At 36.6% G+C, this 27887-nt stretch overlaps 1 protein-coding gene across 6 annotated transcripts in view; it reads right to left on the bottom strand.

The window, feature by feature from the left end:
* Positions 1-341: 341 nt before the first annotated feature.
* Positions 342-27887, bottom strand: part of PUS10 (pseudouridine synthase 10) — a 79238-nt gene continuing 51692 nt past the window's right edge. For all 6 annotated transcript variants that reach the window (XM_069583227.1, XM_069583230.1, XM_069583229.1 and 3 more), the window contains 13 exons: positions 25440-25551; positions 23237-23298; positions 22899-22944; positions 20764-20828; positions 19142-19227; positions 17954-18079; positions 14195-14251; positions 13261-13337; positions 13112-13167; positions 11972-12089; positions 7310-7452; positions 4657-4756; positions 342-2355 (listed from right to left, as the gene is read on the bottom strand). In XM_069583227.1, coding sequence (XP_069439328.1) covers positions 2317-2355; positions 4657-4756; positions 7310-7452; positions 11972-12089; positions 13112-13167; positions 13261-13337; positions 14195-14251; positions 17954-18079; positions 19142-19227; positions 20764-20828; positions 22899-22944; positions 23237-23298; positions 25440-25551 — 1087 coding nt within the window. In that variant the 3' untranslated portion in view covers positions 342-2316. The remainder of the gene's footprint in view (positions 2356-4656; positions 4757-7309; positions 7453-11971; positions 12090-13111; positions 13168-13260; positions 13338-14194; positions 14252-17953; positions 18080-19141; positions 19228-20763; positions 20829-22898; positions 22945-23236; positions 23299-25439; positions 25552-27887) is intronic.

Genomic DNA, 27887 nt, shown 5'->3' with positions numbered 1-27887 from the left:
TAAGAATATTTTTATATAGGCAAAAAAATATATATTTTTTGGACTCTATTAATGTTTTCAGTTCTAATTAAATGAAGACCTAAATTAATTTTCAACAGTCTGTCTCATGAATAGTTGGAATAAGTATATACAGCTGTTTCCTCTTGAAATTTTATATAATCCCATTAGAGTAAGTATAATAAGTCTTCTAATAATTGCTAAAGAGGTTCTTAATTCTTCCATCTGGACATCTACTAAATGCAAAGCTGAGCCAAGAAGAAACCTACAAAAGACTATTTCTCAAATTATTTAAATCTCTCTTGTAGCAAAATTTCCCTAGAAAATAAGAAACATTCACACAATTACATTTTTACCACAAGTTTATTTCTATTATCCCTTTCTCATTTTCTGGCATTGAGAACAATGAAAAAGTTATTTGCTATTACCAGGTGGCTCAGTGGTAAAGAATTTGCCTGCCAAGCAGGGGACCTGGGTTCGATCCCTGGGTTGTGAAGATCCCCTGGAGAAGGGACCGGCTACCCATTCCAGTATTCTGGCCTGGAGAATTCCATGGACAGTCCATGGGGTCACAAAGAGTCGGACATGACTGAGTGACTTTCACTTTCATTCACATATGAAATTTTTTCATGTCAGTTAAAGCATTTTCCTGATTCCTAAGGTTAATAATACAACTTAGTATCTCTGAAGCATGTTTTTCTGTTTTTTTGTTTTTTTTTTTTTGTCTTTGTTGCTGTGAGTGGTCTTTCTCTAGTTGCAGTGAGCGGGGGCTACTCTTCATTGCAGTGCATGGGCTTCTCATAAGCGGTGGCATCTCTTGTTGCAGAGCACAGGTTCTAGGCTCTCGAGCTTCAGTAGTTGTGGCTCACAGGCTCAGCAGTTGTGGCATATGAGCTAGTTGTTCTGTGACATGTGGGATCTTCCCGGACCAGGGGTTGAACCCATGTACCCTGCATTGGTAAGAGGATTCTTATCCACTGTACCACCAGGGTAGTTCTAAAGCATGTTTAATGAAGAGATGGGAAACTGAGTAATCCATACTATCTAGGTCACACGTGTTCCAAAATAAGTACAGAAAGTTGAATCATGGTGATGAAAATTGCACTTATATCTGAAATTTTAACAAGACTCCTTTCTGAAACTTTTAATGATCCATCCATTTTCTTTAGGTTGTGCTTATTTAATGATTTTCCTTTTCAGAGTACCAACTGGTGATTAACTAATTAACAAATGGTAATCATATGAGCTCACATGAAATTTACTTGGGCTATTTTTTCGTAAGCTTGATTTGGTATCTAAATTCCAAAAGTCAGTTCTCAATGGTTATGTGCATTAAAATGACATTCTCGGTGCCTCCTTCATGTAGGAGGTGCTCAATAATAAGGTTTTTTAGAAACGACCCTAGAGACCAGGAAACTTCAGTCCTAGTCCCAGATATGGAACTTTAGATGAATTTGAGATAAATCAGTTAACTTCTATTCTTTGGTTTTCATATTTATAAAGTGGAGATGATAATACTCTTATCTACCTGATGAAGATGTTTGCAATTAGATAATATATTGAAGCACTCTGGAATAATATCAGCTTACCTTTGTTTAGCAAGTCAGTTTTTCAGAATCTTATCCCTGGGATTAAAGTCATTGAAGGCACTTGTGTCTCCTCATTTAAAAGTCTCTTAACATGGTATGCCTCAATTCCTAAGGTGTTACTTCCTCTCCCCCAGGAAACATACTGACAATTCTAGATTGTCAGAAGAGTAACTTGGAGTCATTAAGATTTTGACAGATCATACCAAAACAGTATTTCTATTGGTAATCGCTTGCTTGAAGCTTACTGGGAAAAGTATTAATGATGTCAGATTTTCATTTGATATCCTAGAATATTATAAGGATACTGTGCTGCATAAATCTAGAGGTAACTTTTATCAAGATTATTTAAAAAATTTAAAACATGATTTTGACATCTTATGGAGGGAAATTTTGCTGAAAGAAATTAGAGCTTCTCAGATTATCAGAGAATGTATCCTGTTTTTGTAACTAAATGAATGGTTCATTATTCATAATTTGGCTTGTTGGGGATTGGAGAAAAATCATAAGACATCCTTAGAATAATTCAACACAAATTATACACATAGTTAGATCCTGAGATGTTACAACAAATTTAAAAATATATAGATCAACATGATCCAAATGATTTCCAAGACACCGTTGGAAAAACAACCATTTTGGTGGTGGGTAGAAACAACCATTTTACAGTGTATGCTGGATGGACGTCCATGCTGAGCTGGAAAAGCCTACTCTTTGTTTCCAAGTATGAAAGCTAGTCATCCAGAGCAGGGGGCCAATCAACATCTACAGACTAGAAGGAAGAAAACAAGTCATTAACACATTATTGTTCTAGTAAGCATTTACTGGTAATGCTGTACATATTTAACAGTTTTAACATAATGCAACAGAGGAAACTGCATTGGAAGAAAACAGCCACAGAACATCTCAATTTAACACTCTAAAATCCACTGTAGGAGTTGGGGTTCTTGGACCTGAGGTCTCTTCCTGAATTCACTGAGTGTTTGGTTACTCAGCCAGTTATTTAATTGTACTTTTTGATCAAGTTTATAGTATATTTATAAACAAGTCAAGAGTATATTTAAATTTTTTAAATGTTATTTATGGGAAAATGAATGAATGCAGGGGGCAATACCAACTTTCCCTCAGAAGTCTCAGCAACTTTTAGTCTTCATTTTCCCATCCTGCATTTAACAGTACTACATTTAAAGTAGTCTTTATACTTACAATGTTAAATAATGTTAAATAAATGTTAATAAAGTAGTACATTTAAAGTAGTCTTTATACTTAAACAATGTTTGTAACTTAGCAACTAAATGTGAAATAAATCATTATGAAAGATCACCTGAAACTAGAAAAGGATTAGAAATTTTTGCATTCACATTAATAGAATTTTTGTTTCTTTTAAAATTGAATTTATCTATCTCTACTCATCCTGGTTTGGCTCTTCTAGAACAAAACCTTGATCTTTAAGTTATAATGGAATTACAGTAGCAGAATATTGGTCTCCACATAAAATATCATGTCCCGGGCATTAGAAGTATGAAATTCCACTTTGCCTTAACTACCTAGAGGGCCTAATTTAGAAGTTAAAACAAACAAACAAAAACTACAAAAAGCAAACAACAAAACTACCATGCCCACATTGTTTTTAATGCCTAAAGTGTAAAACCTGAAATGACTTACTAAAAATTATTTTTTTAAGTTAATCTATGTGTCAATACAAGACTTGGGAATTATTATTAGAAAAGCCCAAATAAGTATTGTGTGTATCTATATATTTTACAAATGCCAAGAAATACTTTGGTTTCATTTCAGAGGATAGCCATAAACCAAACACCTATATATAAATTTATGGGTGGTTTTGCAAGCCTGAAAACCAAACATTACTGATCACAGTATCTAGTGTGTGTTGAGGACAGGGGAAAGTAGGCATATTTATTGGGTTTTTAAAGTTGTACAGGTGATTGTAGTGGACGGTCAAGGCTGGGAAACTCTGGCCTTTGGCTCTTTGACACTCCTAAGCTATCCTAAGAATTAAGGTCAGAGAAGATGAATGCATTTGGAATTTTCTTTAGGAGAAGATTGTCTTCCTGAAAATGAGAGTCTTACTAAGAAGATTCCCTGCAACCCTCAAGGTGCTATCACTGGTTGTCCCACAGGAGGTGTATAAAATCTAACCCGAAAGAACTCAAGGGAAGTGCTGGTAAGGTAATAATGCTCCAGTGATCATTTGATTACCATGGCTGTTTTCACACCAGGTAATTATACCCACTTCTTTTCATTTATACTGAGATGATTCCCAAGTGCAAAAATCCCCCCCCCCTTTTTTTTGTGGGCTAGGGGGCTGTTTTTAATCAGATATTTACCAAAGTGTACAACTTGTGACTCAATACCTATTGGTGCTCACATGAGGAAAATATGGAGAATTTCCTGAAAGATCCATTTATTCCATCCTTCTAATTAAGAATGTAATGTGATTTCAATTCATACGATATGAACGGAGAATTTCTTTTATACCGTATCATAGAAGCCTTGAGTGAGTGAGTGAGTGAAGTCGCTCAGTCGTGTCCGACTCTTTGTGACCCCATGGGCTGTAGCCTAGCAGGCTCCTCTGTCCATGGGATTTTCCAGGCAATAGTACCGGAGTGGATTGCCATTTCCTTCTCCAGGGGATCTTCCCAACCCAGGGATCGAACCCGGGTCTCCCGCATTGTAGACAGACACTTTACCGTCTGAGCCACCAGGGAAGTGTCCTCATAGAAGCCTTATGGGACTGCTTTTATATATAACCATTGACTCATCCCATTTTCTATCCCTACTTGTTTCTGAGTAGGCTGTCTTAAATTCTCTACAAAAGATACCAAAGGATATGTGAAGGGCACTGAAAATTTCTTTCCTTGCGTGGTTCCAGGGTCTCATGTCATATGTAAAGCACAGTTAGTCAATTAGCTATATATTTGTAAGAATCATAAACGAGACCAATTTCAAATATCTATTAAAGTGAACAGTACTATTTGGCTTAGTGCTGCAAGAGCATAATGTTGGCTGAATTCAGTGTATAAACAGGCATTTCCACAATAAAATGGTTTACCTCAACATCCAGCTCAAGAATGTCTGCAGTCACATCCATCAGAGAGCCAATGTTTGGCTTGGTTCTTCCAAAGTCTCCATGTACAAACTCTTTAATGTAGCTGAGGTTTGTTTAAGGATAAAATGAAGATAGTTGTGTAATACCAACTGTTAGGTGAGATTTGACAGGTTGGAGGGGAAATGACAAAAGCAGAAATGCAACAGAAGGGAGTTTATTTCTGAGCCGTGATTGGGACGTATATCTTAGAAAATATAGCTATGGCAATAAACAAGCTATAGCAAACTGATTCCTACCAGTCTGGGAGCCAACACTGGGGCCTAGAGCCTATGTTTACACCAAACTTACCAAGAGTCATGACTTTTCTTTTGGCTCATCTCCAAGTGCCAAAGTTTGAATATGGATTTTTAAAATTAACTGTAGTTCAATACTTTTAAAAAAAGAACTTCAGCTGTTTTCTTTTTTGCCACAAATTCTATTTTACCATCTTCTTGGTCTCATAATTTTTTAGTAGTGACAGCAGATATCTGCCAAATGGTAGGTTCTCACAGGGTCACTCCTGGTGACATTATTGATGGCTTCTCTTGTAACATGACCCAGTGACACAATAGCAGTAGGATGAAAGACAATGTACATATTTAGACTTAACGAAGGCCCTTCATAAGGATTCTAAATTCTAGTTGTTTGCAATTCTTGCATGGTTGGCAACAGAACTAATGCTTTTGTGTGTGTATTTTTCTTATAGATTTTCAAATTTCAAAGTCAGTGACTAATCCTAGAATTATTCAGATTACCTTAATACTCCTTACACAGAACTCTATTATAATCTTAACTGTATTTTACCTGAGAGAGATGTTTTTGCCAGCATTCAGTAAACACTCATTTAGCCTATGTTATCTATAAACCAGCACTTAGTATAAAAATGTAATATAATTTGAATATAAAAGTTTATTCTCAGATGATAAATATAAAGTTAAAACCATAATATGATGATTTGTTCACTGTACTTTCACCAAATATTTTGACTCAAACGTAAGGTATATAGTTATCTAGTTAACTGTCTTCTTCGCTAAACTCATAATTGCTCAACTGTCCCTTTTCACTCACCTCTTTAGAGAGTGCTACTTCTGAGTAGCAATGATGAGGGAGGATGAGAAAAAGTCCCAGAATAACCAATTAAAAGGTCCATAATAGTTTTTATTCATAGCCAGAGGGATGAAGTATAAGTCAAATGAACTAGTTTGGTATACTGAGCAATATACGAGAAAAATTCACATAATTCTGTGAATTATGGAATCTAAAGTTTTACCATGTAATAGTCTTCCTTGGTTAATGCCTTAGACTTATTCTAAAAGTATGTTAGTGAGATTGAAAAGACATTGGCTTCTCCATAAGACCACTGCATTTCTTCTTAGCACATCAAAACAAATGCTAAAATTAGATGAAAATGTATGTCTTTTATATCTGTGATTTCTCTGAAATTCTACCCACTGTCCATCTACAATAAGCAAATGTGCTCCATGTCCCCTGGTCTAAATAGGTCATCACTTGATTGAAACTACAAAAATTCAGATTTTTGGAGTAAATAACCTGTACTTATTTCAGCTTGGTCAGTCCTGGGGTGGAGTAGGTAAAGAGAAGGGGAGAGAAGACTGATGGAAAGGAGTAGCAGACTAATAACAGAAAGACAGTAAGAATGGTATTTGGTAATTAAAACTTGACTTATTTCCCCCCTGTTATTATATCCAATAAGTTGTCATGAGTTTTGTACCAAATAGAAGGTTTCATACTTCATGTTATTCAATCACAAAATAGCATCAAACCAAAAATCAAATAAAAACTTGGGGCACTTCTGAAAAATAAACTAAAACTAAGGCAAAGGCAGTTCCCTGATATATTTTAACCCAGCAACTAAGATCTGATACAAGGACTTCCCTGGTGGCTCAGATGATAAAGCGTCTGCCTATAATGCGGGAGACCTGGGTTCGATTCCTGGGTTGGGAAGATCCCCTGAAGAAGGCAATGGTACCCCACTCCAGTACTCTTGCCTGGAAAATCCCATGGATGGAGAAGCCTGGCAGGCTATAATCCATGGGGTTGCAAAGAGTCAGACATGACTGAGTGACTTCACTCACTCACTCAAGATCTGATACAAAACCACACAAAGCAGAGTAGATTACTAACATGATTTAAACTGGGACTGTTCTCTTGTTCTGGGCCAGTGGCCAGATAACGTGAAGGTCTGCATGTGAAGTGGGGCCACTCCCATCCATCACCCCTGTTTAATCATCTGGGGCAGAATGCTGAAAGGACCTAAATGTGGTTGTCAATATGTGGCCTGCAAAATGTGTAAAGGCATGAATCAATCAAATGTGTTTTCTGAGCCCTTACTATGCTCTCAGTACCTCAGCATTGTGTAAGACACTACCTATTTTAAGGTTCACATTGAATTGGCTGCTGCCTCGTGATTTACAATGTCATTTTGAAAAACAAATTTAATAGGTCAAAATACCTCAGATAGACAAAAAAGATTCTTCTACAACCCAAACCTTTCCTGAATAGTTTCAAGATAAGGTTGAACCTCTTTCCCAGGGTGGCATGAATTCTCCCAATAGGAATCTGGAAGGATTAGTGCTACACAAGGGTGAAAAGATACGTTCCAGCTTGAGTCTTCAGGTAGAGGCGGAAATGGTGCTCGTCCACATAGCATGTCTCCATGGAGTGAATGATGCGAGTTCTCACAGCCAGGGGCCTCCGGTGAAGGACCCGTAAAGGTGTTTTCTGGTCAATCTTTAAGTCCTAGAGAAAGATATGAGAACCATGTTTCAGCTTTCCTGCCCAGTGAAGCCTGTCTTAGCATCTCCTTTGCCATCCCTGGCTCACTATAGATGTTTTCTTAAGGATCCCATCTATTACTATCAGGATAGAAACTAATACTGTAATAAATTGTACTCTCTAGGGTTCAAACTCTGTGGGACTTCCTATAATCTAGTCCACAATTACTTATCTTCTGGGCCCCAGTACACCATTTAAAAACAAATAAAAAAAAGTATCATTGATTTGAAGTAAATGATACCCAAGGTCTCTTTTGTTCTAACATTGAAAAATTGATTGGACCCTGGAGTGTTATCCTGCCCATTAAACAGAGACCTTCTAGAAGATAATGGTCTTACTTTTTTTCCTCCTAACCCAGCAGAGTGACCTAACAGTGAGAAATTCATACTGAGGTGAGAAATGGTGTTTATAGAAAAATGGACATCAGCATCACTTGTGCGCCTGGGCAGTGTCCATGTTGTAGGGATAATAATAAACCTATTCACAAGGTTATTTCTTTTTGTTCTATAAAAGGAAATATCTGGGAAATTAACAGCTGCATCACTGTCTAGGGTGGTGTTTCAGAATAATAATTATAAGTAAATCAGAACCTCTCAATATTTGTCAGCCCAGTTCAGGTTACTTGAGAATTACATTGCATGTTTTTTTTTTTCTACAGCTCAGCTTTTTAGGGACAAAGGCTTGGTTTTCTCACAATTAGAGATGTCCTTTTATGTCACAAGATATAAATAAAGAAATACAGGTTAATATTGTAAAAGGCCAACTAATTCCCCATTTTAAAAATAGATACTGGGCATAACCAGCAATGTAGGTTCACAAGAACTTTGAATCCTCTGCAATTTCTTGTTGGAACAACTCCTTCCTGATTTATGTGATTAGTAAGTGCCTGAAGCCATGCTGAGAAAAGAAAGATTTCTGTCTGGCCTCTCCTCTATCTAGTTCTCCACCAAGAAAGACGAGCAGGTTCTGACAAAGACTACACTCGAAATGGTATGACTGCTTGCTTTTATCAGAGCAGTGAGTCAATGGCTCCTCCTAACTTGTGGGTTTTACGATTCTATAATTCTTTGATTTTAGAAGCACTTTGTTCGGATGAGGTAAGTTGTCTCCATAAGGTCTAACGTTACTCTGGTCAAAAAGACCAAAAAAAAGAAAAAGGACAAGGCTGAATTATTATAGAATCTATAAAGATATGGTCTCCACTTTAGGGCACAGAAGCAGCTGGGCTTTAAAGGTGTGACTAGGTGCGGGGTGCCCTTCCCGTTTCCTTTACGAGTCATTTCTGGGACTCTGACCCAGGAGCAGGCAATGGAGTTAAAGCTGAGCCATAAGACACACCACCGCTTCCGACACAACACTCAGACTGACACACACTCGTGTGTCTTTTTGGTCTCTTGGTTTTTTAGTAAACAAAATGAAACCACTTCATTTACTCCAACACTGTGCTCTGCTTTCCCATACTGCTGAATTTTTCAGAAACACATATAAAGATACACAAATGATTTCTTCCTTACAACTAGGTTGCCCTGGACTTCCCTGGTGGTCCAGTGGTTGAGAATCTGCCTGCCAGTGCAGGGGACATGGGTTTGATACCTGGTATGGGAAGATTCCACATGCCCCGGGGCAGCTGGACCTGTGACACAACTACTGAGCCCAAGCTCTAGCCTGTGCTCCACAGCAGAAGAGGCCACCACAGTGAGAAACCCGTGCACTGCAACTAGAGAGAGAGCCCGTCTTCATCGTGAAGGTTCAGCGCAGCCAGAAAACACACACACAAACTAGATTGCCCTTCAAAAAAGAGGAGACAAAGTAAATCTGAAATGACTTTTTTTCAGAATGGGGCAGTAATCAGTTTTTATATTTTTGATGCCAACAGGAATATCTGAAAAATGTTTCAACCCTAGCACTTTAAGAAAATGATTAGATGTCAGTTATCATCAGTCCACTTGGGCTGCGGTCCATGAAAACAGACCTTTTCACTACCTAGGGTGTACCTATAACAATCATCTCAGCATTATTTCTGAATTAGCTCTATGTCTACTCCCAAACTGTCACTCTATTGTTAAAGTGGGTTTCTATTTTCCCCACAGCATTCTCAATGACATGTATGCATGTCATGGAGTAGAGGCTTAGAAATTTGTTTCACAATCTTAAAGAAATTTGTCTTAGTATAACTCATTCTAAAGACTCTCAATAATAGAGCCAAAAGCCAAAGGGCCTTAGATATGGAATCACAGAAGACAAGAAGTGGAGGGCCCACTGGGGATCATCTAGTCCACCTGTCATTTTATAGATGAACTTCTCTCAGTAGGTGACCTGTATGTTTTCACCAAAATACTCATTATTAAAATAAACACTATTCTGCACCTTGCTTTCCCCTGCCAGTGTTATGGATGTTCCTACAAGTCATAGATGTAGACCTACCTACATCTTTTTTTCACAACAGTTTTAGACATATATACATACAACAACACAAATTAAATGGGATCACATGTTTTAGTTTTTTTTAAACAGCTGCATAATATTCCAACATGTTCTACCATTTCCTTATCAAAGGAAATTTACTTTGTTTACAGTTTTGTTGATTTTCACACTCTGAACAAAGTCAACAAACATCCTTGTGCACATATCCTTATACACTGAAGTTTTATTTCTTCAGGACAGATTGCCAATAGGGGAAGTACTGGGTAGACCATTAAACTTTTATTTTCACAGTCACTGCCACATTGTTTTCCAAAAGGTTAAAACACTTATATTTCTACTGAAAATATAAGTAACTAGCCTTCTCCCTCCAACCGACAGACATTCTTAGCCTCAGAAGAATAAAGTGATGTCATTGTTGCTTTAGTCTAGAGGTAAAGTATCTTTTCAAATGATTCTTGGCCATTTGGAGTTGCCATTTTTTCAGCTGTCTGTTCAAATAATTTGTCCAGTTTTCTCTATTGGGTATTTATGTTTTTCATAAGTATAAATCCTATTTATGGTATTTCTTTTGCCATACATTTTTTTGGTACAGAGTCATACATATGTGTATATATAACCACACACTTTGTGTGTCTAAATCACAATGTATCATCCTCTATATATTCTTTTATTATTTTTTTAATTTACTTATTTTTGGCTGTGCTGGGTCTTCGTTGCCGCACACGGGCTTTCTCTGGTTGTGGCAAGCAGGGGCTACTCTCTAGTTGTGGTGTGCAGGCTTCTATTTACTGTGGCTTCTCTTGTTTTAGACCACGGCTCTAGAGTGCATGGGCTCACTAGTTGTAGCACACAGGCATAGTTGCCCACGGCATATGGGAACTTCTCAGGCCAGGGATCAAAGCTGTGCCCCTGCACTGACAGGCGGATTCCCAGCCACTGGACCACCATAGAAGTCCTTTATATTCTTATAGCTTGTTTTTTTTCCCCCCTTTAGTATTCATCAGGAACATTTCCCTTTGTCAATGAATATTCATCTTCCATAAAATTTCTAACATCTGGCTAGTAATAGTCCATCATACCAGATAAGCCATAAGACTAAACCAGTCCCCTCTAGATTTTTACAAAACATTGCCCATTTAAACAATGCTGTGATAACTACATATTTGTGCCCATTTTTGCTCATTCCTTGCATGTGAAAGTAAGTTATCTTTACAGGAAGAGGTGGGGGCAGGTGGGAAGAAATACTCAAAGGAACATGTAGATCCTCAAGAGCAACATCCTCATGTGAAGGAAAATCTAGCATGTGCCAAAACATTTGTGCCCTACATATATCCCCCTGACATACTGATTTACAATATGTTTTATCTGTGCAGTTAATCTGAGCACCAATTCTATTAGATAAATTCTGTTTTCTATTTCCTTTCTGCAGATGGTCAAATATAATAATAGCATTGTTGAAGGTTTTCTATATGCCAGATCCTATCATAAGGGCTTTATGTGACTAAACCTGTTTAATTCTTCTAACTAATTTTATCGATGAAGAAACTGAAGCACAAAGAAGCTAAGCAACTCATCCGAAGTCATACAACCAAGAAATGCAGAACCAAGATTTGTACACAGGTTATCTGTTCTTGGAGTCAGACTCCTAATCAATAGCAACACTGCTTCTCAGACAGGTTAGATGAATTACTCAGTCATTTAAGGAGTAAATGGCAGAGCCAGAATTTAGAACCAGGTTTCACAGCCCCTGGTGGCTCAGTGGTAAAGAACCCGCCTGCCAATGCAGGACACATGGGTTCCATCCCTGGGCCTGGAAGATCCCCTGGAGAAGAAAACAGCAACCCTCTCCAGTATTCTTGCCTGGGAAATGCAATGGACAGAGGAGCCTGGCAGGCTACAGTCCAAGGGGTTGAAAAAGAGTTGGACATGATTTAGCAACTAAACAACAGCAACAACTCAAGGGTCCCCAAAGCCAGTGTGCTATGACTTGGCAATAAATGAGAAGACAAAAGACTTTCATAGTTAGTAGAAAAACAGAAGAATTAGAGCACTGAACTACCTTTATGTCATCTAGGAATTCAATGTCCTTCCTCTGTATTGCTTTATTTGTCCATATTAAGGCACTGTAGGTCTTGGTCTTCTCTTCTTCACCTTCTTTCATATGTCCTATTGCCTCTCTAAACAAAAACAATAAAAGAAAGTTTGTCTGAGTTTATAAAATACAGATAAGCCTTGCCCCAAACTTCTCTTTCTTTAAAAATAGCTTTAGTGAGATATAATTTACATACAATTCCTCTGTTTAACTGAACGATTCAGTGATTTTTAGTACGTTTACAGAGCTGTGCAGCAATTACCACAGTCTAATTTTAGAACACCTTAATCACCCCAAAAGAGAAACTCCACACCCAACTGCAATCTCTTCTCGTTCCCCATTTCCCCCAGCCGTTGGCAACCACTAGTTGACTTTATAGACATCCCTACTGGGAACATTTTATATAAAATATGAACACTGTAAAATGTACAATATGTGGTATTTGATGTCTGGCTTCTTCATAATGTTTTTAAGGTTCATCCACGTTGCCACATGTATCAGTATTTTAAAGTAAAGTACTGATATTTTACCACTGATTTTCCACTGTATGGATATACCATTTTGTTTATGCATAGACATTTTTGTGGTTTCCACTTTTTTGCTATTGTGAGTAATGTGACTATAAGCATTCATGCAGAAGTCTCTGTGTGGATGTACATTTTCACTTCTCGTGGGTATATAGCAAAAGTGGGACTACTGGGTCAGATGGCTACTATATATTTAACCTTTTGAGAAACTGCCAAATTGTTTTCCCAAGTGGTACTAGTTACCATCCCACAGGAATGTACAAGGGATCCGATTTCTCCACATTCTCGCCAATACTTGCTGTTTTCTGTCTTTTTTGTTAAGTGGGATCTCATTGTGGTTTTGATGTGCATTTCCCTAATGACTAATGATGCTGAACACTTTTTCATGTATTCACTGGCTATTTGTATATCCTCTTTGGAGAAATGTGCACTTAACATTGTCTCTAGTTTTAATCGAGTTGTTTTCTTATTACTGAGTTGCAGGAGTTCTTTATATATTCTGGATACAAATCCCTTATCAGATAAATGATCTGTAACCAAAACTCCCCTCTTGAGACATCACCAGTGAGCCTACCCTTACCTTGTGACAAGCTGCAAGTCACGGACTTGGATTTTGTTAGATGAGTTATTAATTTTCTGTAGTATTAGAAAAAGAAAAACAATTAGCAACTCTAGTTCAGTTACAGAGTTGCAGAAACATGACAATTTCCATGTCATGAAGTGGTTTACCTGCTGAAGTTCCTTAATTTCTTGTGAAGTGAAATGTACTCTATGAGGATTCACCAGCTCAATTGCAAAGGGCCTTCCTGGCAGCACACACCCCGTCATGAAACAGAAACGTGTTGATGGAGTTAACATTTGGGCTAATGCAAGAGGGTTAGGAGGTGTGAAAAAACGAGTTGAGCGCTAGAGGACGGAAAGTTCAGTGACATGACTACATCTGGGGGAGGGAAGAATGTGTGAAAAGAATCAAGGGGTTTTTGGGGGGCTGCTAAACCCCAGCACAGGCAATATGTGAAAATGACTGCTTTCCCAAAAGTCCATGAACGAGCCTGTGTTAATTTACAAAATCATGTCCAAACAGTCACTAAATGACTTGGTAACACTAATGTAACATTGTTATATGCAGCAATGCCCAGGTATACCAAGTTGAAATACATTCTCCTAGCCTAGTGAAATGAAAAGCTGAGATTCCATGAGAAGAAAGGACTATAAATCTAGAATAATTCAGGATTACTCTCTCATCATCTTTCTTGTAATGCAATAATATAAAATGAGAAAAATGAAGGCTAAGAGAGCAGGAACATCTTTTCAACGAAGATGTACACTTTGAAAACTGTACTGGTACTGAAATGTTATTAAAAGGAACAATGAATAATCAGACTTTCGGAAAAAATCAAGTACCTGTTTGTTAATGCACAACTGTAAAAGTCCCTTATAACCTATATGTATGCAATAAAAATGGCCTCTGAAAAAATGATCCCTGTTAAAACATAATCATATAATTTACAAGGGTAGCTCCAAAATCCACAAGGCTTCCTCTCATGGAGAAGCTCTGGGCTCTGCCAACTTTGATTCTGACTAAGTGACTACAGAAAACCTACTGCCTGAAAAGGGTGATAATCTGAAAGTTAGTTCTAGTCAAGTGAGGTCGTAATCTTACCATTTCCTAATGTTCTCACATCTACATCTTCTCTGCCAGAGGAAGAAAAATTAAAGCCTTTGGAAAGCAGATAAAGAAAAAAAAAAATCAGCGACATAATAGTCCTAGGCTTTCATTCCCACCCTTGGTAGAAACCCAATTTGTCTTAATCTACAGGAGAATCCCAAGGAATAGTTATCATCAAAACTCTAGTCCTAATCTCTACTGAAAATAACAATGATAATAATAAATACTATTTATTGAGTACTTATTACATGTTAGACACTGAGCTAAAATTCTGCATACATTATTTCATTTATTCCTTTCTGTAACCTTATGAGGTAAGTATTAAATGAAAGAATACCAAGCTTCTGAAAGGTTAAGTACTTTCCCCAAGGTAACACAATTAAAGGGAGGTAAAAGCCAGATCTTTCTTATCATCCCATGCCACCATCCCATGGGAAAGCCAAAGGCAGAGCACTGTTTGGAGAAAGGCCCTGCTACCAAACTGGCTACAAACTTATGGTGAAAAATCTTTCTTCTTTTTCTTAAAAGATAACAAAATAAAAGCAGTATTTGAGAATTAAACTCCATGAAAGGAAGGGAAAAGAAAAAGTTTGACTCTAAAAGCAAATTCAAACTTAAGCTGGGGCCACAATAAAACTAGTATATATTTTAAGATAGATGGATCATCACAGACTAAAAGCTACAAATACTGGGGTGGGAAAGTGGAAATATGGAGTGGAGCAGAGGGTGGGGGGGGTGCTTCCATGACAACTTTCTTAGATCCAGAACCAACGGATGATTTTACCAGGGCAAACATTACCACAAGCAGGCTGTAGTTTGTCTTATACCTGCGCACCTCCATCCCCAATCCAACCTCAGGGAACTAGGGCCCTACAGTGACTGAGCCGTAACCTGTGGCTGATAGTATGGAGGGAATGAACAGAACACAGAGACGTAGATCTTCCCGTGACTCCTCAATCAGATCAGAAACCTCAAATTCATAAACTAGCCCAAAGAGCTTCCCCAAAATTCCAGCCCATCAACAAGAAAGAAGTACAGAAAAATAGGCTCTTGAGAAGCCCAAAGGAACAATAAATCCAGACTAAGGGATAAAGGGCATTTTCTTTTAGAAAAAATGTTGCAAATTTGGACCCTACACTGAGAAATACTTTGGAGGGCAAACTTTAGAACTTTATTTGTATGCAATTATGAATAACAGAAATTTAGGGGGGTTCATGGAGAAGGCAATGGCACCCCACTCCAGTACTCTTGACTGGAAAATCCCATGGATGGAGGAGCCTGGTAGGCTGCAGTCCATGGGATTGCTAAGAGTCGGACACAACTGAGCAACTTCACTTTCACGTTTCACTTTCATGCACTGGAGAAGGAAATGGCAACCCACTCCCGTGTTCTTGCCTGGAGAATGCCAGGGATGGGGGAGCCTGGCAGGCTGCCGTCTATGGGGTTGCACAGAGTTGGACACAACTGAAGCGACTTAGCAGCAGCAGCAGCAGGGGGGTTCAGGATGGGGAACACATGTGTACCCATGGCTGATTCATGTCAATGTATGGCAGAAACCACTACAATACTGTAAAATAATTAGCCTCCAATTTTAATAAATTAAAAAAAATGCTCATATTATGCCTTGCCTTATCCCCCAAATCCTGTGAGTTCTACAGACTTCTCAATGGAACAGATATTTCAAACAACAACAAAACCAAGAACAAGAATGATCAAGAACGACAATGATAGGGAAAAACAAGGACATGAATGATAAGGGGTTCAGTGGTCTGTAGTGACCCTCATACTTGGGGACAGACAGACAATGGGACTGAAGGAAGGGCAGAGGTCAGATGATGATGGCCTCAGAATATCAAGTTAAATAGTTTGGACTTTACCCTGTAGCTGAAACACTGACCAGTTTTCAGCAGGCAACTGACATGACAAATATTTATTCAATAAGTGAAGTAATAAATGTATTGGGAAAACATTTCTTAGACACATTGGTTTTGAGAGTGTGTCAAAGTTTCACTTATTAACTAGAGAACTGGCAAGTAGAGAATATGACGTGCCAGTCTGAAGTGAATGAAAACAAGTTTGTATCTCCCACTGAGGGGAAGGACCCTTTATAGAAGTAGTTAGGCTGCTTCATGCAATACTGGCTTATTTTCAGAGAGCTGTAAAGTGTAGAGGTTCAACAGTCAGAACCATCTTCCCGGAGCTGTCAGATGTGAATCACAGAAGTGACAAGTAATATATCTGAGAAGCACAAGTTTAGCAAACTGATGCTACTAATCAGGGATTTCAGACAACAAGGTTTTATTTCATGACAAGGAGCCAATCAGCACAGAGGCCCAGAGGTCTGCTTTTTCTCAAGTGGCTCTTTATAAATTTCCTAAACATACAATTAGAGTTTGCTTTCTTTTCAGTTTGGGGACAATTTTTTTTTTTCCTTCTCAAGTGGACTATAACAAGGAATTACCTCATGAAAGATTGCAAGGGGGAAACATACAGGTGTTCAGAACCCCTCTATAGCCCTCTTGGTAATGGAGGATTCCTTGGAACCCAAAAAATCAGAACTAAATCTTGTATCTTCTTACAGAAGGGAAATAAGGTGGCCCCCAACAAGAGTTTGAAAGAGACTTTTCATGCTAACGCTTTATTTTCACTTCTTTGTAACTTGAATAAGTCTTATGAGATAACCAAAGTGTAAATATTAAATTAAGTAGGTAGAAGTTCATGGCAATAGCCCTGAGTCTTTACTGTTAAGATTTTGGAAAATGTTAGGTTGCTAGGTTACTTTCTTTTCCATTCAGTAAACAGTTCCTAAAAGCCTTTTTAAAAAGGGCCCACCTACCTCACAGGCAACAAATGATAAAAGGGATATGGCTTTGAAGTGCTTCTCTTTCCTTTTGACAAGCAGAAAGCTGGAGGGACAGGGCATCTCATTTCGATCACTTGTCTGCCTTTACTAAAGCACATTTGTCTCAGGTTTGCCAGAAAGAAAGATGGATGTCTAGGTGGTCTTTCAAAAAAGATGTTCTAATTATGCTAGGAGACCTACTCCAAAGAGTATGATACACTTACTCACTGACTATGTTTTTTCCTGATATACATGATTTCCTCTGATTGAAATCTTAGTCCCCTTTCTCTAAGTCTAATCCTGGGTGAAATCACGATGCTTTTTGCTCCTTTGACCTGACAGGCCTACTGAGACAAAGAAAGCATATTCTTGACAGGGTCTGACTCAGCTCACAAACCTGGGCTTGTTAATACCTAAGAAATTAAAACAACAACACTACTATTAAGTCTTTGTGAAATGGTTGCTGTTGATCTATCTTCTCTAGGTCTGAACTCTATTCTAGGACATTTTAGCTGTTAAGATGGAAGCCAGGCATTTGCCAGTGGTTACTCTTGAATAAGCAATGGATATAGAAGCTGTGTTTTAATTTCCTCATATTCCCAATAAGAGGCTGAGGCTAAGGTGTCCCAAGGTCAGAGCTTAAGTGCATTCATTTAAAGTAGTTTCAATTGTTTTGAATTTGCCCAGGAAAAGGCAGTTGTCTTGAGAGAACAGAGAAATCTTAGGGCAGCTTGGCTCAAATCCAGCCGTGGGCAGAGGAGCTCAGGACATGGCAATCCCTGTTCACAGGAAGCTGCCAGGCAAGGGGCCCAGACTTGGTGGTGGTTTACAAAATCCAGAAATCTTTCCTGCCACCTCCAATAAGTCTATCTGTGAACAAGTATTTAAAATATGAATATTATAACACTTACTTTCTGCTTTGAACACTTTCAAAAGATGGTCTGAAATTAATTCTTCTACTGAAGATTCCAGCTTCCTTTCTCCATCAATTATCCAAGGAGTTTGTGGTAGATTCCTGGAGTATTTATTATATCTCCCTGACAAAGAAATATAAAGGTTACCTGGCTGGGATGGTGTGATTAACACAGCAGAATAAAAAGGAAAGTAACAACTATCCACTTAAGTGCCAATATTCTAGGGGCTAAGATACAAAACAAGGCTTAGCCTTCGACTAATTTATAATCTAATTTAGTGACTTAGCACATACACATAATTCAGTGAAAAAATTTAAGGTAGCAATAGAAGAGATTGCTAAAGACATGGTATGAATCATCAATGAGATCTAAAGGAATGCTCAGTATACTTATTAACCTGACTGAGTGACTGAACAAGTTACAATATTATGGAACACACCAAGGATCACTTAAAAAAAGAGCAACTACTGCTTTTACGCCTGATTGATAATACTCTCAGTGTAAGAGTCATTGGTGATAATGTATTCCAAAGAGTTCAAATACAGGAAATTTTGAAGTTTTTATAAGTTAAAAAAAAAAAAGAAAACACCCTAACAGAATATGACTCACTGTTTTATGAATAAAGCTACGTTGAGGCAGGTAGCTTTTATTACCCCAGGGCAGGGTATTATAGTCAAGACTAAAGAGTGATTTCATTTCAGCTATTACTATGAAATAGCTATAGCTTTCAAAACAAAAACTGTCTAACCAGATTTACCTCTTGGGAAAGTCAATGCAACAATTTTTTTTTCCAATCAGAAGCCAAGTGTTTAGCCACTCTGCAGATAAATTTTTTTTTTCCCCAGGACTGACTTCATGTTGTAAAACATCCTCTCTGTTCTCTCGATTAGTTTTTGGTCTGTACATCTACCCATATTTCTATTTGGCCATCTCTGATGTAAACTTAAAATCTGGGATGTATCATTTCCTTTTGGCATGGCATTTTAAATATCAAATCTCTTTAGTGATCCATAAGAATACTTATAAAATCTAAATAAACTTGACTATCAGGTCTAGTGCTTAAAAGAGTTAACTAATCAGAAACTAATAACAACAAGAAGAAGGAAACAGAGGAGAAATTAATTGAGTTTTTCAGAAAGGAGAGACAATTGACAGTGTAAGTATATTCTAGACTAAGTATTTTACCAGCCACAAAAACAGCACCATGAGCACATTCAATTTCAAGAACAGTGCATACAGCCTTTGGTGAGTTTGGAGGACAAGGAAACTGCCTGCAAAACAAAATAAATTTTACAGCTACTATTTTCCAGACATGAAATTGAACCACATAACTAAGATGAATCAGCACTGCCTGAGATGCACGGAGCCTGAGTCTCTCAAGGACTAAGCCTCTCCCGAATTTTAAATTTTGGGAATGTTAGGGTCTTCTGGGCCTCTGGAGGACCACTTTTAATACATGAGAACTGCACTAAGTAAATCAGGGCTCTGCTAATAACATTCAGACTCAGGAGGCCTCATGTTCCCAGATGATAGTTTTCAACATCAACCTTGAGATTTCGGGGGAAAAAATCCACACATATGTAGTAGAAGCCTCTCTGGGTTCATTTTAGTATCCATGAACACTTGCTGCTGCTTACAAAATCCTCAATCATTTGGGTAAAGCTGGTGTGCAGTCAGAGATTGGTCATGTGAGTATGGCACACCGGTGGGGAGGGTAGTCCACCATTTTTTCTCTCTTTTCATTTCAACTATGATCTTGGAAATCAGACCACAGAGCCAGAAAAAGTGAAATGTGGCTGACTCTGTCTTTTAGCTAAGAAACTTCAATCCAGCTGAGGACAGACAGGAGAAAGCAATGTATGACTTTATTCTCTGTCCACCAGCTGGGAACTTCCAAGAACTGGAGTCTCTCTATAAATGACTAAATGTGTGTTTAATCCAAAATGCTTGTGTTGAAATTTCCAGTTTCCCAAGATGTCTTAACAAAGAAATCACTTAGAAACTCAGGCACTACTGCTTGTAGAGAGTAACTGTCTTTTGTTTGTAAAGTTTAATAGGGACTTCCTTGGCGGTACAGTGGTGAGGACTCCACACTTCAACTGCAAGGGGTACAAGTTTGATTCCTGGTGGGGGAACTAAGATCCCACACAGCATGGTCAAAACAACAACAACAAAAAACTTAATAAAAATACTTCTATTCTGAGACATGTTTAGTCAGCAAAATATATGAAACCTTCCTCATAGCTTCCTTGTTTGAAGTTTATTCAAGGCTATTTTGGAAGGATAACTATGATAATATCTTATTAATGAAATGAACACACTGAGTATTAAAATGTAAGATTTATTGTAGTTCAGCATACTTTAGCAAGAAAGGAAACTCATGAGCCTTTTCCTCTCTCTTCTGGAGATGTATGATAACAGGAAATCCAGGATGAGGGATGTAATGGGGCTAGTACTAGCCTGGAGAATCAGGAAACCTGGCTCAACATCCAACACTCAATCTTAGGCAAGTCAACCTCCACTTTGGACCTCAATGTTGTTGCTGTAAAGTCGCTAAGTCATCCTCTTCTAAAAGATAAACAAGTTGGACATGATTCATAAATCCAAATATTACTTTGAGAAACATTTATTGAACACCACTACATGCCAGATACTGAGCCAGGAACTGGGGATATAATGGAGATTAAGACACAATTCTGGTCCCGAAAATACATCCAGTCTTGTTTCAGAGATAATCCAGATTACTTCTAACGTTCTCTTTATTCTAAAATTCCATGATTATTTCTTGTTTCTGTACTTCTACTTACTTGCGGAAATCCTCTTCTTTTATCTTATTCAAAGCTTTCATAACTGCCATTCTAGTGAATACTGACTATATAGGGTAAAATGAAAAGAAAAAAAAAACATTTTATTACCTATATAAGAAAACATCAGAGGTGAAACAGAACATGGTTGGAGAAATTATAATCGTTTTAAACCATACTTAAAAGTGAGAAATACTTAATAGCTTCAAGAAAATAAAGAAAATACAGCAGTGTCCATCCTGTCAGTTCTGGACTGGAGGCTTCTCTTCAATTTAGGCTATGTCTGTAACATCAGGTGGATCTCACAGAATACGTCTTCTTCACTGCACTAGCCCACTCCCCTCAAAATGTGGTATTTTTCAAATACAAAAAAATGATGACATGGCAGGAAATGTGCTTCAAATATTTTTTCTGAGACCTCAAAAGAAATTTAGATGGACCCATCTCTCTTTTCTTCTCTACATCCCTTCAAGGGTCACAGTACATAATTTAGGAGTTGGCTGCCAGGATAAGGGGTAAAACAGAGCCAACTAGCATGTCTTGACATCCAGCAATTCAGTATCACCCACTAACTACAGACAAAGTAAATAAAATCCACTATATTGAATAGAAGAGCATCTATAAATGTCCCACTCTGGGTTTCTCAAAATAAGAAAAGCCAAACTTCCTGGTAGACATACTAGAACTAATTAGGGCATATTCACGTGGTCACTATGATAAGTTACAATTATTTCTTCTGTTATGAGAAACTACACTTGACTGAAAATAGGAACAATGTAAATATCTAAACAGTTCAGCAACAAAAGAAATTATTTTCTAAACCATACTCTGTCAGAGGATTAGAATTCAAAATTAAGTGCTTGTTTGTTAAGATATGAAATCTTAACCCTGGAAGAATCTCAAAAGGTCATTCAACTTATTCCCAGCCATGATGTAGGAAAACTACACTTAAGACTAAACAATACCTACTAGCCAAATGGCATGATGTCTGTGATGGTTTGACAAATATTTCCTTACTCTATTATTTGATGCTGGTACTTACATACTTGCTCAAAGATGACAAAAAATAAAGCTAGATCTTTACATAAACATGGCTCACAGGTCATTTGGGCAGAACTTCCCAGTTGGTATGGCAAAGCAGTGAGCTACAGCTGTACCCGGGTCCTTCTAGGTCACGAGGGTTGAGGGGAAGGGCCTGGAACAATGAGAACCCCTCGGCCTACTGCTCACAACTTAGAGCAACTTCACCTGTTAACCTCAGGGTGCTGGCCAAACATGGTGATGTTCTAGATGTACCATGATGTGAGAAAAGGAGGGAAGCAGGGTTTTAGGCTTGATCTGTATTTCTGATTACTTCTGCACAGGGCATTTGGCAAATGTTACAAACTCCCCAAGCCTCCAATCTCCCCCAGGTACTAAAAGATCCAGCAATTAGTCAAAGTAAGAGGAAAGACCAAAAGATGTATCTTTGATGATAAACATATTATTTTTAGCAACCACAACAGCAAAACATCAGTTATGTTTAACAACCACAACATCAGTCAGTAAAACTAGAATCTCTGAGCCTACACAAAACCAGCTAAGTAACTGGGCTGTGAAAAACAGCCTGTCAGTAACATGCCAGGCCATTCCATCTTGGCATGACAGAAACTAAAAATACAAGCTAACTATTTTTTCTCATTAACATGAAGGCCAGCTCACATCAGACAGTAAGGAGAATTTAAATAAAAAACCCTTTTGCAAATGTAGTCTGAAATAGGTTCTATTAACTCAGGACTGTCCTAAATGAAACAATTTACTTTGGATTATATTTTCAAAATACCAATTTCTAGAAAACAAATATTAGACAGAAGTTTGGAATCGTGATGATACTGAAAACATACTCTCCCAGATGATGTGATTTTGGGGAAACAATTCAGACACTGACACAAGCATGAGAATGTGTGTTACGACTTCTGAGCCACACACAAAGGTGCTGAGAGTTTAAAAAAAAAAGGAATGTAGCAAATGGAAATAGTTTGAGATTGATTCTTAGTATAACAGATTGCCAATATTTCTAATGCATATCCTTTTTGTTGTTAATGTGAATATTCAGCTCAGAAAAAACTCACTAAAGAATAAGAAGCAGAAATCCTTACCTGTTTGTTTTTGGCTGGCTTGAAACAATCTGGGCATATTGCACGTCTAAACAAAATTCAAGTTAATATAAAAGATTAATGAGTTTATTTGAGGGTGGATAAAATTCAAATATTTTATACAACATAGCTGCTAAACTCAGGATATCAGAAGCGGACAAAATGAATCCCTATATGAGCCACATTGGTTTGTCTAGACTCATATCAGAGAGCACACTTTAAACCTTCAGAGACACAACAAGTTCTGATAGGCCCCCTAGAAAGAAGAACAAAACTATTTTCATGAAAATCAAAAGGTATTAATAATGTTGCACAATTGGCAATGTTAAGTTGTAACTTACAGGAAGTGGCAATCCTCAACTGTTTCTGGGTGAGCAAAGACCACACTCACTTCAAACAAGCTCTAAAAATTATAAAGACAGTTTAAAAATGAGCAAAAAGAAACTAACATCTAACAACTTATCAATGGAAACAGAATTAACTCTCAAAGACTGGCTCAGAAAAAGTGACAAGGAAAACTGGAAATATTACTGTTTTCAAATCAGCTTGGTCACAGGGCAGCTGTAAAGGAAATAGTCTTTTTTTTTAACTCCTAGAACTCAATCACTAGTGATCCTACAAAAAACAAGTTTAAAACAAATTAAATTTGTATGATTTTCTTTGTAAAGTATATAAATTAGATACGAAGATGAATGAGAACTCAGGGAACTGGAAAGGGGTAAATGAAACAAACGAAGACATACTCCTGTCAGTACTATGATTAGAATTAGCAACTATTATTTATGCACATGCCTAAAAACTCTGTATGAGGTTTCTTTATTAAGTTCTCAAAGTTTTTAATAGATATGACTTTTAAAAGAAAGATTTTAATTTTTTGTTTCCTTAAAAATATAATACATAATAATATTATAAAATAATGGGTTTTCAATCCCACCCCACTGAGGTAGAACTAGTAACAGTTTGACATGTTCCCTTCTAGCGATTTTTAAGAATATAAACATAAATATATGTACTTCTTCGTATATTAGACATTTAGAAAACTGCTTAATTCAGTTAATATTACGTCATGAACATCTTTTCAACTCTAAGGACTGCTGGACATTTAAGTTGTAGTTAAGTTTTACCATTTAAAAAAAAAGGTACAGTGTTGCTATATGGCAAACCAATACAACATTGTAAAGCAATTATCCTTCAATTAAAAATAAATTTAAAAAAAATTTTTTTAAAAATGCTACAATGAATATCCTTGTACACACAAAGAAGCACAATTTCATACTCTATATACATTTACCTCCATGGAGATTATACAAAATTTCACACTGAAAAAAGATATAAATGTCATATAATAATTCTTCCTTTTTATTGAATTTTATATTTATTGATTGCATTGGATCGTCAGCAGGCCTATTAGCAACTCTTAATCACAATAGTGAAGGACTAATTTTTTTTTGTTCTACTCAAATCAACAAAATAAAAATTAAAATTACAACATATTCCTTTTACTTAAGAAAATTTCATTCACGCTGAACCTATTAGAACATTACTGCATCTTTTGTTTTCTATTTTCTGTTCTCACTGATTCAACATGTAAAATTATCTGTGCTTCAAATTGAAATTTGAGGTAAAAATATTTTGCATCAATGACTTCTCTAATTTCCAAAGTACTTTCATCACCTCGTTTCCTCTTCATACTATCTGTGAAGTGGTTTTATTCTCTATTCTTTCAGTATTCAGTTTAAAGGACAGAGTTTATTCTTACTAACAGAGGGAAACAGAGCTACATAATTCAGAATGAGGAAAATTTTTTCATTGTTTAGCTTTGAAAGATGGTTTTGTGATTTTATTTGAATAGGGGTATGTCTGATACCCAGGGAATTTCCTTCAAGCAAAATGATGAAGCAATGAGGCCATACTATTAAAATCTAATTTAAGATGAGCTGGGAATATGTCCTGTTTCCACGTCTGGAAATCTACTGAGCTCTTTCCTAAAATTCAATCCATTTCAAAGGCTGAAGCAAGGTCTACCCTGGAATAGAGGGGATGGGAAGTGTTCTGGTTTCAAAGGCAGTCTGCTTAAAATTAAAGGGATTTGAGATACCAACAAGGCGGGATAGGTTGAGCCCATGCTCCCTATAGTTGAATAGGTTCTGTCTACATATTTGAAAACAAGACTAGCCACAGACAACCGAAATTAAATAGTCCAGAGTTGACTCCACACTTGTTCATAGTTATTTATGTATAGCTTTATATCAGTAAATCTGTCTAATTAAACTATAAATATACTTAAAGGCACAAATTCATTTCTAACCTTTTAAGGTCAGTTAGGGTACACTGCACCTGTTATAAGTGTCTTGATTACCAAGAAATTTAAAAAAGAAAAACTTTAATCTCAATTTTAACCTCAAATTAAGAACTGTAAAAGCTTAAAAACCTTTTATTGGATTATTGAAAGAAGATTCTTTTGGCTAACCAAAACTCTGCCATATAATGAAGTAAAACTAGTAAAACCAGAGAATAAAATTAACAATGCTGATGACCCAATACCTTTCCATCAATGGGAACACCCAGTTCCTCTGAAAACAGGGGGTGAGTTATCCATTTGTAGGCTTCTTTTAGCTGAACTATATCATTTCTTCCCAGCGACAGACTCTGCTTTCTGAATAACATAAAAATTAATTCACTGATATGAAAAACATCATTTTTATGAAGGCAAGAATTTATGCGATTATTAAAATATATTGAGTGCCTACTATGTGAAGGCACTATTTTACACATTAGATAGAAAGCAGAGACCAAAGCAGACAAAGTTTCCTCAGTTCATGGACCTATATTCTAGTAGAATCAAGAAAGTACTTTTGTTTTTTTAATGGACAAATTTTGAAGTTTCAAAAACAAAGGCATACAAATGAGTTTTTCTGAGATAAAATTGCCAGATTCCAGGATTTATATATCAGAAGATGGAAAGAAGGAATAGAGAAGATTGTTTATTGCTCAGAAATTACAAACTGTCTATTACAATAATTACACCCAGACCAAAAATGTTTACATCTACTTTCTTCCTGATAATGGGGACTGACTTTTGGGAAATCAATGTAAAAGCTGTACTCCTCTTTACTGGTAAAGAAGATTAAATCCTAAAGCATCAGTGCTCTAAAATGTTCATTAAGTTAACAACATATGCGTGTCTTAATAAACATTTTACATTCCCCTCAAATCTACTCATAGCCAATAAATAGGTTTGGGGAAGTCCTAATTATGAATTCTAGCTTTTAGTTTGTAACCTAAAATTGAGATAGAAAGGAACTGAAGTGAAAGAAAAGAAAAGCATGATATGGTAATATTTAAACAGCTCTACTCTGAAATATCACTAATAAACAGGCCCATGTCATTCAAATAATTAAAATTTTAAATCAGTTACAGCTATTTACAGGACTGCTTTTTAACAAAAGAGATGTTTAGGCCAACTTGTGAATCATTTCTTTTAGTATCCAATTTTCACTAAAAAAAAGACAATATAGTCAATATCTACTGTATTTAATTCTTCAACACCCAAAGACACTATGAACTATGAGTAGAAAATCAAAAATAATTTTGTTAATTGCTAAATTTAATTGATCTAAAAATGTAATTATATACACACAATATATAAAGACCACTGTTACTCTAAAAATGTAAATTAAGAAATAGCTGATCTACCCATTTTAATCCAGCTGAGATAACTGGTTAAACTGAATGCTTTCCTATGCTTTGGGTTTGTGGTTTAACAATGAAGGACTCTGATAAGCCCTACATCTGACAAAAAATTAGATTACTTCTCTACACTTATGAATTTATTCAAACACTAAGTGTTTGAGCTTCATAAACTGTTCCTAGTTCTCTGAATATCAGAAACATCTTAGGAATTTTCAAAGACTATCTTGATATTGCATCAACAGTTTAACTAATGATATTTGCATAAAACAGCATCACAGTTGAAAGTAAATAATTAAGGTATGAGCACACATTTTAAAGAATAAAAAGGTGAAAACAGAAAACTCAAGAATGGAAAACCTTTAAAACTGTTTAGACTCTAGAGAGTCTAAAATACAAAGGATTGTAGCCAAAGCCAATCCTAAAAACAGATTAAAACATTACTCATTATGTGTTTAAGAAAATTGATATTTTAGGTCCTTCATGGTTTTTGAAATACGTTTCAATTTAAAACACCTTACTCCAGTTTAAAAACTTCAACTACAGGTATTTTTTTCCTTCCAGATTAATGAACTATAGGAAAGGGCTAACAGACATTTTGGAAACCTTAGCCTCACCTTTAAGGCAAAAATACAGTACTTAAAACACCAGATTTTCAATCCTGCAAGCTGAATGTGGCTAATAGCTTTTCTAATATAATTTAGGGTGAATGTTTTCACAGAGGTCCTTAGCTTATGATTGGTGGTCCTTTAGAGGAATCAGTAGTCATTAAGGTAAATTCAGTACCAATTTAATACTTAGAAACTGCATTTCCCTCTCCTCTGTTAGATAACTAATGATGAGGATATCAATTACAATCACTTTTTCTATACATACAACAGGATAACCATTCTTAAGCAAAGATGAACTAAAATATCCAATACCATTTTCCTTAAATTCCTTGAATCAATTCTTTAATGGCAATCCCTCCACAGCCTTTTGACATTATTATTATAGAATGAACTAGGGATATTAAGAGGAAAGAGTAGTATTCTGCATTTTTTTTCCTGTTTTAGTATGCCTATATTGATCAGGATCTTTTGGAAGAGCTAACCTTGGTTTAAAATCATTCAATAAGAAATAACTACAATAACCAAGGAGGATGGAAACTGGAAACATTTAAAAAACATCATGCTCTGACTATGCTATTAATAAAAAACTTATCAAACACAGGATCAAATTTTATTATGCCAGAATCACAAGCATTTGAGACTAATTTAACATAACCTAACAGAACCCCAAAACCTTTGATAAATATGTGGT

The sequence above is a fragment of the Ovis canadensis genome, chromosome 3, assembly GCF_042477335.2.
Source record: "Ovis canadensis isolate MfBH-ARS-UI-01 breed Bighorn chromosome 3, ARS-UI_OviCan_v2, whole genome shotgun sequence".
NCBI classification, from domain to species: Eukaryota; Metazoa; Chordata; class Mammalia; order Artiodactyla; family Bovidae; genus Ovis; species Ovis canadensis.
This window is presented reverse-complemented; position numbering and strand designations above follow the sequence as displayed.